General features: G+C 38.8%; 1 protein-coding gene across 1 annotated transcript; it reads right to left on the minus strand.

Annotated features, from left to right (window-relative positions):
• Positions 1-4959: 4959 nt before the first annotated feature.
• On the minus strand, positions 4960-11904 carry LOC307045939 (programmed cell death protein 10). The gene is made up of 8 exons (XM_079691994.1): positions 11744-11904; positions 9737-9953; positions 9429-9482; positions 8165-8282; positions 7856-7982; positions 6850-6928; positions 6675-6757; positions 4960-5828 (listed from the first exon to the last, which is right to left on the minus strand). Exons 2-8 carry the CDS (start codon positions 9824-9826, stop codon positions 5747-5749), a joined length of 633 nt encoding a protein of 210 aa, XP_079548120.1. The 5' UTR covers positions 9827-9953; positions 11744-11904; the 3' UTR covers positions 4960-5746.
• Positions 11905-12746: the final 842 nt, after the last annotated feature.

The following is a 12746-nucleotide window of genomic DNA, read 5'->3' on the forward strand; positions in this document are numbered from 1 at the left end:
AAGAGTGATGTAAGGTTATAGCTAGTAAACATGGAGTAACCACACTAAGTATACCCTTATATGTTAGTATGTATAAAGAACATGACTAAAAATTATCCTAAGATTTAACGTTAACCCTTCATACCTCAGTCTACTTTGAAGAAACTAAAATAACATATACCTATTTGTTTTTGCGCGTGGAATTATACCGGCTCTCGTTTCAGTACACATAACAACGGAACCATAGCAACGGAACTGACAGGCAACCCTCTGAATCAGATTACGATTGGCTGTGACTGCATCCACTCAGTGTCCGATTCAGAAACGTGACTCTTACACTCTTTACGTCACAAACAAAGATGGTGAATGAGAATAGATCTATAAAATGATAACCAATGTGCCAGAATCAAGGTGAGACTATCCGCATCCTTTAAAACTCAACGCACATTTGTTTCACCGAAATAAGTAAACGACTGTGTTTGAGTGAGTTAAGGCATTAGTTTGCTTCATTAAAGGATGTTAATGAATAATTGTTCTCCAGTGTCTTTTGTCTGCTTTAAGGTATTATTAAGGTAAGGTTAATGTTGCTCTAAAAGTGCACCAGATTGATGCTTTTAACTTCAATATTTAAAAAAAAAAAATCTTCCCGGGGGAGCATGCCCCCGGACCCCCCTAAAGGAGGTGACGACCCCCCTAAAGGATGTTCGGTCCACTCCACACTTGTAAAAAATAGCACTTTACCCCTGCACCGCCCCCCCCCCCCCCCCCCACCCAACAACTCCTGGGCTAAGCCCCGAATCTCCTACAATCCTAAAACCGCCACTGTTAATGAGGTTTTGCGGGAATTTTTGAATGTTTCGGTTTTCGTGTATCTTGATGATATTTTGATTTTCTCCCCAGACGCTAAATCTCATGTTAACCATGTCCGCCAGGTTTGGCAGAAACTGCTTGAGAATCAGCTATATGAAAATATCCTTGTTGCATAACGAGTACTTTTGATAATATTATTACATTCAGCCGCTTATACTTCTCTACTCTATGTTATTCTGAAATGGGTCATTGTATTTCTTACATATTGTACTTTAAGTATATTTTGATCCTCATACTTTTTTACTTTTACTTAAGTAGGATTTTGAAATCAGAACATTTACTTGTAATGTCGATTTCAAGACCGTAGTATTTGTTCTTTTACGTAAAGGATCTAGTGTTGGAGTGCTTCTTCCAACACTGTGAGATCTATATTTTCAAGACAGGTCCTTTATGCCTCTGCTCTTCTACATTTCAGAGGAAACGCTGTTCTTTTTACCCTACAGCAGGGGTGTTCAACCTTTTTTAGGATGAGAGCTACTTTCAAAAAATAAAACAAGTTGTGAGCTACTTTTACTCTTCTTTTTTTTGTTTTTTGCAGTGTATATATTTACAACATTTTAACGTTATTACAGTATATGCTTACCTTTAACCTTTGTGTGCTGTTTGGGTCTGTGGGACCCGTTTTCAGTGTTTACTAAAATAAAATGTATTCAATTTAATTATTTTAACCTGCTGTATTTGGGGGTGGACCTCACCTCCTCTAGGGGGGTCCGGGGGCATGCAGCCCCGGGAAGATTTTCTTTTAAATGTTGAAATTAAAAGCATCAATCTGGTGCACTTTGAGCACAAAATGAATTTATGGATACAGCTCTCAACACTCATATGAAAGAGAGCTGTATACTTTTCAATAATCCAAACATCTTTGGAATATTATCACAACCAATAACAAATCATTTAAAATGGTTTATTCGTATCTTATGTTACCTAGTTAGCATTCTTTCTTTTTATCTATGCATATGTTACTAATCACTCCCCTTTAAACTTTTTTTTCTTTTTTTACTGTCCTATAGTTCACATTGAAATGGTTCGAGGGGCCCCCAGTGAATGTTTGCCTAGGGCCCCCACGTACTCTAAAATCGGCCCTGAGTAAGTAGATAGAGTTCGCTATGATTGAGGTTTCATTTATGCATAGGGTAGATTCTTTTAATTACATTTCTTTCGTTTTTTCTGTATTTTTTACATTTTGGATTTGCTTGGCGAGCTACTAGTGATGGGAATTATGGCTCTTTGAAGGGAGCCGATCTTATGGCTCCGTTCCTTTGAGAGAGCCGTTCAAAAGAGCCGTTTTTTTTTAAGGGGGCGGGGTTAATCTGCGAAATATACCTTTTATAATTCAATACAAATGTGGCCCTGTTTTGACTAATGATTTATATTGACCATCCTTCTGCCTTGAGTTGTATTACTTTGCGATAATTCAGGACATATTGGTAATACTAAACAAATGGTTTATGGTGTCCCATTGTTGGAAGAAGTAGGCTACTCAGATTATTTACTAAACACTGTAAGGGGCAAGCCCTTTTATAGGTCAATGTAGTAGCCTATAAACCACAGTCTAAGAATACTCCATTACAAGTAAAAGTACAGAAGTATTATCAAGAAAATGTACTTAAATAATCAAAAGTATGCGTTTTCGAAGGGCAGAAAGGCTCTTTTCAAAGTCTTGTAATTTTATAGAATGTTTTTCATCACTAACAAATACAGTGGGGCAAAAAAAGTATTTAGTCAGCCACCAATTGTGCAGGTTCTCCCACTTAAAAAGATGAGAGAGGCCTGTAATTTTCATCCTAGGTATACCTCAACTATGAGAGACAAAAGGAGAAAAAGAAATCCAGAAAATCACAGTCTGATTTTTAAAGAATGTATTTGCAAATTATGGTGGAAGATAAGTATTTGGTCAATGACAAAAGTTCATCTCAATACTTTGTTATACCCTTTGTTGGCAATGACAGAGGTCAAACGTTTTCTGTAAATCTTCACAAGGTTTTCACACACTGTTGCTGGTATTTTGGCCCATTCCTCCATGCAGATCTCCTCTAGAGCAGTGATGTTTTGGGGCTGTCGCTGTGCAACACGTACTTTCAACTCCCTCCAAAGATTTTCTATGGGGTTGAGATCTGGAGACTGGCTAGGCCACTCCAGGACCTTGAAATGCTTCTTACGAAGCCACTCCTTTGTTGCCCGGGCGGTGTGTTTGGGATCATTGTCATGCTGAAAGACCCAGCCACGTTTCATCTTCAATGCCCTTGCTGATGGAAGGAGGTTGTCACTCAAAATCTCACGATACATGGCCCCATTCATTCTTTCCTTTACACGGATCAGTCGTCCTGGTCCCTTTGCAGAAAAACAGCCCCAAAGTATGTTTCCACCCCCATGTTTCACAGTAGGTATGGTGTTCTTTGGGTGCAACTCAGCATTCTTTCTCCTCCAAACACGTCTAGTTGAGTTTTTACCAAAAAGTTCTATTTTGGTTTCATCTGACCATATGACATTCTCCCAATCCTCTTCTGGATCATCTAAATGCTCTCTAGCAAACTTCAGATGGGCCTGGACATTTACTGGCTTAAGCAGGGGGACACGTATGGCACTGCAGGATTTGAGTCCCTTGCGGCGTAGTGTGCTACTGATGGTAGCCTTTGTTACTTTGGTCCCAGCTCTCTGCAGGTCATTGACTCGGTCCATTTTCTAATAATTGCTCCCACAGTTGATTTCTTCACACCAAGCTGCTTACCTATTGCAGATTCAGTCTTCCCAGCCTGGTGCAGGTCTACAATTTTGTTTCTGGTGTCCTTTGACAGCTCTTTGGTCTTGGCCATAGTGGAGTTTGGAGTGTGACTGTTTGAGGTTGTGGACAGGTGTCTTTTATACTGATAACGAGTTCAAACAGGTGCCATTAATACAGTTAACAAGTGGAGGACAGAGGAGGCTCTTAAAGAAGAAGGTACAGGTCTGTGAGAGCCAGAAATCTCGTTTGTTTGTAGGTGACCAAATACTTATTTTAACAAGGAATTTACCAATTAATTCATTAAAAATCAGACAATGTGATTTTCTGGATTTTTTTTTCTCATTCTGTCTCTCATAGTTGAGGTATACCTAGGAAGAAAATTACAGGCCTCTTTCATCTTTTTAAGTGGGAGAACTTGCACAATTGGTGGCTGACTAAATACTTTTTTCCTCCACTGTACATATAAGTGGTTCTAATGTTTTTATTTGTTGATGAGATCAAATAATCACATCATGTAGCAACCAAGAAATGTAAAGTAAATGAAGTAAAAGTACAATATTTTCCTCTGACATGTAGTGAAGTAAAACAAAAAATTGTATTATAGCTCAAAGTGATACTTAAGTACAGTACTTGAGTAAATATACTTGTTTAAATTGCACCACTGTATACTTGCTCCGTCTATAAATATAAAGGATCTTAATACTTCCTTTACCCGTTTAAACAGCCAATTTCAACAAAAAAAACACCAGGATTATTACAGTCAAAAATAATACCCCTCCTTTTCTTGAACAGAGATCTTCTGGAGCCTCTCAGTCTCTCTGCAGGTTCATGGTTTGCTGCTTTGTTGTTTCCAGGCAACGCTGAACATGATATTTTCCAAGTGACCTCAGCAACTAAAGCTGTCTTTTAGCTGAAAACAAAAGTCTTATCGAGGAAATGACCCGACAGTTAGGAAGCATCTGCTGGTGAGGATGTGCACGCTAATCAAATCAAGCAGAAAAGGCCTTGGCGATAACAGGCATGGTTTACATAATAAAACTCTTTAGACTGAGATATTTAACAAGGTTACTTCAGAAGTTATTCTAGATAACTTTTCAGCTGTTGGTTCCTAATGAAGGAGGATGATTTTTGGCTCATGTAAGAGTTAGTCTCAGTCAAACTGCAAATTCAAAACACTTCTTGTATTAGTTCATGCCTCATAGACTTCCATCACATTGCAGTCACAAAGCTGAGCATTGGATGTACTAAAACATAAATACTCAGCAACCTTTGAAAAGCAGCCCAACATTTAAAACTGTTCTGAAGATCTTTGCAAAGCATGTTATGACTCACCGAACCATTTGATCAAAGAAGTGTCTCTCACCTCACACATATTGGACTCGGACACATTTAAAAAAGCATCATCATTTGGAAACTATTTATTGAACATTTGCAACCAGATATCAGTTAAATACAGAACTGTCATGTCTCTCTCTACATCCCCCAACAGCAGGGACTGGCTCCACTTCATTACACTGAGAGGAGGGAATGTTACAGGACTTGGTAAGGCGCACACTGTGCTGGAAGTCATTTGGCTTTCTGTCTTCTGATAATAAAAGAGAAACTAAATCTAAGTCTGCCTCTCAAATGTCCAAAAAAAACTGCTGCCTCTCCTCTCTCCGCAGCTAGATCCTGCGCGTATAGACAATGGCAAAATGACACAAATATGAGCCAAGAGGAGAAATCCATGTATAGACGACTGAGCCACACCCCTTACTGAACGTCGTCCGAGATGTGTAGCCATGATTTGAAAAGCTAAAAGTAAAATGATCAACATGAATATATTAGAAAAAAAAAAAAATGGCAATTAGTCTTTAATAAACACCTCGCCTCACCTACTCCCAACAAGACCAGGGTTATAAATTAAAACTGTCCAAATAAAATCAATCAACCAAGACTTTGGGCCCATTCAGTTCCATTTCAAGACTGGAAAATCTTCATTGAAAAAAAACAAATGGCACTTTTCAGTCTCTTGAACTGGAATCTAGAATTTCGACTCCCAATGGAATCGACCCCCAACCCTAAAATCAACTCTTTCTAATTTACATATATGGGTCAGGCGCTCTTCAAGCTTCCTCCATCCTCGCAAAGTCGCTCCCCCCCCAGGACAGGGGGACCTCTGTGCTGTGGGAGGGGCTAGGCCACGGTTTTGAAGGTCTGCAGTATGAGGTTGGTTTGGTGGATGAGCCGGTTTGCACTGATGAAGACATTTATCGCCCTGGAAACAAAGAAGGGTAACATGAGAAGAAGCTCGCAGGTGCTCTCTAAACTAATAATGTTGAGTATGTCCAAATGACATCAACACGACGATGACAAGCGCTGTCAGCTTCTTTCGTTTTATTTCCTTTTAAATGTCGATTATTTTCATTGTAGTAGAGTAATCTGTTAATTATTCTCTTGGTTAATTGTTTAATGGTTTGTACATTGTCGGAATAAAGTCAAAAAAGGTGGTGAAGTGTTTCCCGACGCTCAAGATAACATCCTCAAATGTTGTAAGAATAAGCTTTTAAATGTAGAGTCCCAGAGAAGAAGAGAAAGTGGATTTTTTCCTTTTTCTCCCTAAAAGATTACCTAAAGCAGATGGATGATATAAAAGTTGACCAAAAAAAAGATAAATTGATTCATCTTTGAAGCTCTATCAGTATAAAAGTAATTACGTCCTACATAAGAAATCTTACTCCAACTGAATAGTTTAACCTTTTGGGAATTACGCGTATTGCTTTTTTATGTAGAAAAGAGATGAGATGATAACTACTCTTGATGTTTGTTTGCTAAACATGAAGCTACCTCCTCCTGCTGGTTAGCTTATTTTAGCGCAGAGAGTAAAACACTTGGCCTGACTGTTACGCTTTGAAGAAACCTGGATTACTTATTGGCATTGACTTCCTAGAGTCTTGCTTTCACTGGGTCATTATTAAGAATGCAAAAAGTGATCAAATCAACTCACTAATGTAAAAAACATCATCTTAAATAAGCCATTGAAAGCATTCATGTCTGAAAAGAATCACTGATAACCCAACTTTCAAATATGAGGTGATGGTTTAAAATGATGGTTTAAACGTACTTTCCGTCTTTGAAGTATGTTTTGAGGGTGTCGCTGAAGCTTTTGGAGTATTTCACAAACTCCTTTTTCTGGTGCTCAAGAGCCTAAACAAATAAGAAAAGAAACATGATTAATAAAAAGGGAAAAAGGAACATGAGAATCGTACACAGGTCTGTTGTTTTTCTCTGGTACTCACTCTGCGATTCTGGTACTGATATTTCTTAATGACGTTGTTGACTGTGTCCAGGAGCTCTTTAATGGCGCTGGCTATGTCTCTGTAGGAAACCAACAGCAACACAAGTGAGGATTTCAGAGGATTTCATAACCAGGTTTCACAGGAGTTAGACGAAACAGACAGTGACAGTAAAAAAAAAAAAGAGGCAGCATTGTGTTCTTTGTACAGTCCTCACCATCCACCAGCTGTTTTTCTAATGCAAGGTCATGCAAAGTAGGGCTGCACCCAATACTTCACAGCTTTATTCATATTTTGCAAAGTAGAATTTCAAATAAACATCTTGCATGAGTATTCGCTCTCTTTAAAGACTAGTATTTCTGTATGTTGCAGTTAAAGATTGGGATAAACTTATTTGAATAATATTATACTATTTCTAGAATTAGATGGCAGCTGCATAGGATTAGATTAAATTAACTAAACTTCGTTTTTTTTCTTGTGTGATCCAAATATTAACAATTACTCCAGATTGTTGTAAATTCCAAAAGATGACATTTGTTAAAAAAAAAAAATATTGAATAACTTTTTAAAAGTGTCAAAATGTTTTCATCTACCAAAGTATTCTGTATCAATCTATATTTGTTGGAGGCTCATTTGATTTACTGTGGTTGCAGAATACAAAAGGGAGGCAGACACTGATGAGTTGATTAAATTAAAAAAGACAAACTCAATCAACCTGATGAATATCTTTAGTTTGACAGTGGACACTTGAGCAGCATGGTGTGTGTGTGTGTGTGTGTGTGTGTGTGTGTGTGTGTGTGTGTGTGTGTGTGTGTGTGTGTGTGTGTGTGTGTGTGTGTGTGTGTGTGTGTGTGTGTGTGTGTGTGTGTGTGTGTGTGTGTGTGTGTGTGTGTGTGTGTGTGTGTGTGTGTGTGTGTGTGTGTGTGTGTGTGTGTGTGTGTGTGTGTGTGTGTGTGTGTGTGTGTGTGTGTGTGTGTGTGTGTGTGTGTGTGTGTGTGTGCGTTCTCACTTGATAGTCTGTAGGAAGCGTACTCTGTCATTGATCTCATCGGGTATTTTGCTGAGGATGTGTTTCAAAGCTCTGGCCTTATCATTTAGGTCCAGAAACTCCTGCTCGGGCCGGTCAATCATGAACTCTGCAGAAAATAAAAAGGAAGTTCAGCAACACGTTCCAAGACACTCAATGATTTATAAAACTGGGCCCCTTAAGTCAGTACAGAAGAGAACAGCTTGATAGGATGGATACGCCTACAAACCTGGTTTTCAGATTCACTAAAGACAGTTTCTATCATAGTACATTCTTCTCTCATATGCTCACCTTCCACATCATCCGCTGCCATTCGCAGTAGGGATTCTGTGAAGTTGATCTGGACATTCTTTTTCTCCAAAATCTTCATTATGATGTCCTGGGTCAGGCCAGGGTTCTCCCTCTCCGCCTGACAAAAGGAAATGTAGGCGAGCAGGGTGAGGATGAGAAGTGAATAAAATAACTCACAGCGCAGTTTGTCTTTAACAAAAGCAAGAAGAGGCTTTGATCTGCGGAGAACAGTGGCAGAACTTTATTGAATGTCAGAGGTCCGCGGTGAGCAGTTTAGACTGACGCACAAAAGCCCTTCTCCTGAATAATTCAGCCTTGAGTTACAGCAGCCAGGAAGCAGTGAGAGCAGAAGAGAGAGCAATCACTGAGACAAGTGAACAAAAGACCCACAAATGTCATAGTGAAACAGCTGTAAGGTGATCACATCTCCCTTTGGTCTGGATAACGGCAAAGCTACTTCTCCTTCATTATTACTTTATCTTTGCTCGCAGCGGTACACTGCTACAGAGGTGATCCATGGCAACTGAGCTTTTAATGTTCCGGTGCAATCACAGCAGTGTATTAAAAAAATAAAAAGAAGAGATGAACAAGACTACTTTCTTAGTTTAAATAACCTTTGATTTTATATTGAGGGCACATGAGTAAACACTGAATATGAATCAATTAATGTAGGAGATGCACAAGCATTATGAATAATGAATGAACCCTACATTAATAATAATTGACTATATTATTTATTATAAAAGGTGCTATAAAGAAAACCAAATCAATATATTTTACTCAGATAGATCATTCATTTAAAATGCCACTGGGTATCCCTAGTCCATTGGGTCCATTTATAATAATGTCTCAGCAATCATGATCACATGTTATCACAACAAATAGAGTCAGTGGCTCTAGTGATGGAAATCAATACATCGGTGTAAAAAACTGTGATTTTACTAATCTGAAAACACTGGCAATTTACACATTACACAGGAAAAAGCAGCTCTTGTTGGCTGGAGTTGTCTACTTCATGCGTAGGTATTTTTCAATTAATTTACATAAACAAAAATTTGCACCAGGAAACATCTTGGTTGGCTATGTTGTTATGTCATCCTCAAACTGGGAAGTTAAAGTGTGGCCACAGTGTACACATGTCCTTAGGGAAGGACATTTATCTAATGTTTGTAAGAACATGTGTGACATGGAGTATTGAAAGGTCATGGGAGTGATAATATTGTGTTTTTATCATTTAGGTCATCTGATTCAGGCATAGTTGTACCTTTATGAAGGCCGCTCTGAGCGTCTGGGCTGCTGATAGGTTGATCCTCTCGAGCTAAAGAAAAACAAAATAGAAAACAGTCATTATCAAAGCAACTCTGGAACCATTTGGCTTTAGCTGCGTCTCCGAGCATCTGAGAAGACCCATTTCTTGGAAATAGTTTTGCAAACTGGAAGTTTAGTTATACCACTTTAACATTATACAGTGTGTTTTAGCATTTGTTGTTTAATGGCACTTGTTTTTCGTACATTTACACTTTGCCTAAACTTTGATGACTGTGTATATATATATTTTTTGTATAGTTTTACCTCGTTGAAAACGGGGTACATCACTGCATACAGTGTCATGGATACCATGGAGTTTGTCTCCGCTTCATTCTTCATCTCCTCCATTGTCATCCTCCAGGGAGGAGCGGCTCTTGGTGAAAAGGTGAGGGGGAATCTGCAGCTCACACACACACTCACACATACACTCACCCACTCACACACACTCTGAAAGCCACACAAGCTCCAGAGAAACAAGCGTCTGGAGGAAGGAAATTCAAAGCTGATTAAGCATGGGTTGACAATTTCAAGGCCTTCAGAGATGTATTTTGTCTATATGGTAAAACATTGAGAACGTAGGTAACAGTTGGGAATGCAATGATCTGATCAACTGTATCGCTGAGCCTCCTTTGATTAAATGGCTCAGATACTAGCCATGATGTAAACAGTTTCTGCTGGAGTGTCAATTTAAAATGCAGTGTTTCAGATCTATCTTACATTCATTCAGTCACAGCCTCATGTTGCCTAATTAAATCATGGTTCCAATGATTCCTCGCATTGAGGTATGAAGATGTGACATTTGGGAAAGCTTTATGAAAAGGAAATGGTATTGAATGGATGCTGCAGAACATTTTACAGTTAAAATGTAAACTTGTCGACACTCTCTGGTGGACAAACCATGACATTCATCTAAAAACTTATCTTTGGCATTGCTCTACTGCATTTTCTTCATACTTATCAGACAACATATGCAGTGATATTAATATATAGCAACCAGTACTGTATATCTTAAATGACATAGGCTCTACTACGATAAGTAATCCACAAACAACAGGAAGAGATAACTTGGCGGTATGTTTTAACATAAAGGAGGGAAGTGGCTCAGCTATGCATGTGTTACCTGCCGGTGAAAGCAAAGGCAATGTGCAACAACAGCAATAATAAATGTGCAGTCATTTTAAAAATTATGAAAAAAATTATGAGCCCTTACAAATAAATTCCACTTCGATATGAATTATTTAAAATGTATTTCTTAATTTAAAGAGCAAGAAAACAGTGCTGACAAAGAGTTGGCAGTGCAGCTTAGTTTTTTTGTTATTAGCTATGTAGATAGATAATAAAACCTGACAAACAGCACATATATACATATTTACAGTAAAAGAGACATATATCACATAATATACAATATAAAATATTCTGGATGAATTTGAATGTTTATAAAAGACCAATATACTACATCAACAGAAATATAGATATATATTACAGTAAGACATAAGACATATACAACTACAGTAAGAAATACACTACAGTAAGACATTATACTACAGTAAGATAGTAAGCCATATACTACAGTTAGACATAAGACATACTACAGTTAGACATAAGACATACTACAGTAAGACATAAGACATATACTACAGTAAGACATAAGACATATACTACAGTTAGACATAAGACATACTACAGTAAGACATAAACTACATTAAGACATCACAGTAAGACATACTACAGTAAGACAATAATTAGCTAACGTTAACCAGTTTAGTGTTAGCATTTATGTATTTGGGTGGCTTATTAAGTAATTTTGCTATGTTTAATGTTTCCAGTAAGATAAACAATAATATGACTAGTGTTCTTTGACCCGATGGTTGGCTAACTGGCAGGCTAAAGGGACTAGCAAGCTGGATACATTCAGTCCCAGGTAACAGCTAGGCGGCTAACTAGACATAGCTAACAAAGTAGCTGATCTACCTTTAACTGATCTTTGACGTTTTATTTACGGCAACAGACGTTCAAAACCAATTCTCAGAAGGATAATTGTCTTGGTAAAGCGAGCGATTTATCTTGATCTAGCTGTAAAGACACCCATTTGAGGCCTATGGCCGACCAGATCGATGGTAGCGAACAGCTAGCCGTCAACAGCGTAGCTTACGTTGCTAGCCTCACTAAATTGGACATTTGTATTTGCTGCTGAGCTAAACACGAGTCAACCAACTACTAAAGGACATGTGTAAGTCGGTATGTGTGTGTCAGATGTGAACTTGTATCTACCTTTGGTCTGACTTCTTAAATGGGTTGGTTACGCCGTCGATTGCCTTTTAGCTGCTATGTTTTCTTTACAAGTTAAGGCGGAAGTTTTTTAGGACTGGCCTGAGCGACATCTTCCGGATGGTTGCTACGTAAACACACGTCGTCCAATCAGAGGGCGGAGAGAGACAGAAACGGTGACGTTAAATAAAATAGAATGCATTCCTGTGTGTCATGTTTTAGTTTCTTCATGGACGTTTAACCCTTGTATGGTATTCGGATCTGTGGGACCCTTTTTCATTATTTAGCTAAATAAAAATGATATGATAAATCATTTGTTCGAACCCACACTCAATGGCCTTGGCTCATTTTCTGTGAAGAACATGTATCATACAGTCTATGATCAGAACACATTTTCAATGACCACCCACTGTACCCCCCCTACACATTTACATTACATACAAGGTGGTTCGGGTTGTAAATGCACTGTCGACTCGGGGCTAACAAAAGTGTGGAAATTGTAGGTCCTCCTGTGCACGTGTCTGGGGCGTGTGTGTGTGTGTGTGTGTGTGTGTGTGTGTGTGTGTGTGTGTGTGTGTGTGTGTGTGCGTGCGTGCGTGCGTGCGTGCGTGTGTGTGTGTGTGTGTGTGTGTGTGTGTGTGTGTGTGTGTGTGTGTGTGTGTGTGTGTGTGTGTGTGTGTGTGTGTGTGTGTGTGTGTGTGAGAGAGACTTTTGTGTTTCTGCCCCTGCCTGCAAGACACAATAAATAAAGCTTCGCCAGTTTGGGTCCTTATCACAACTGACCAAGATGGCCAAAAGATTCTCTGCTCAGAGGGCCTTGCAAATGATTTTGGAAGAGAGTGAAACATTTGATGATGATGTAGAGGAAGATGTTTCAGAATGTGATGATCACATTTCTGAGAATTCTGAGTCTGACTGTGACTTTGAAGAAGAGGATGAGATTGAGCATATAGAAAGACGAGCCACAGGACCAGCCGATCAGCGGGCAAAAAGACAAGCAGCACTT

The sequence above is a fragment of the Notothenia rossii genome, assembly GCF_949606895.1.
Source record: "Notothenia rossii genome assembly, chromosome: 7".
NCBI classification, from domain to species: domain Eukaryota; kingdom Metazoa; phylum Chordata; class Actinopteri; order Perciformes; family Nototheniidae; genus Notothenia; species Notothenia rossii.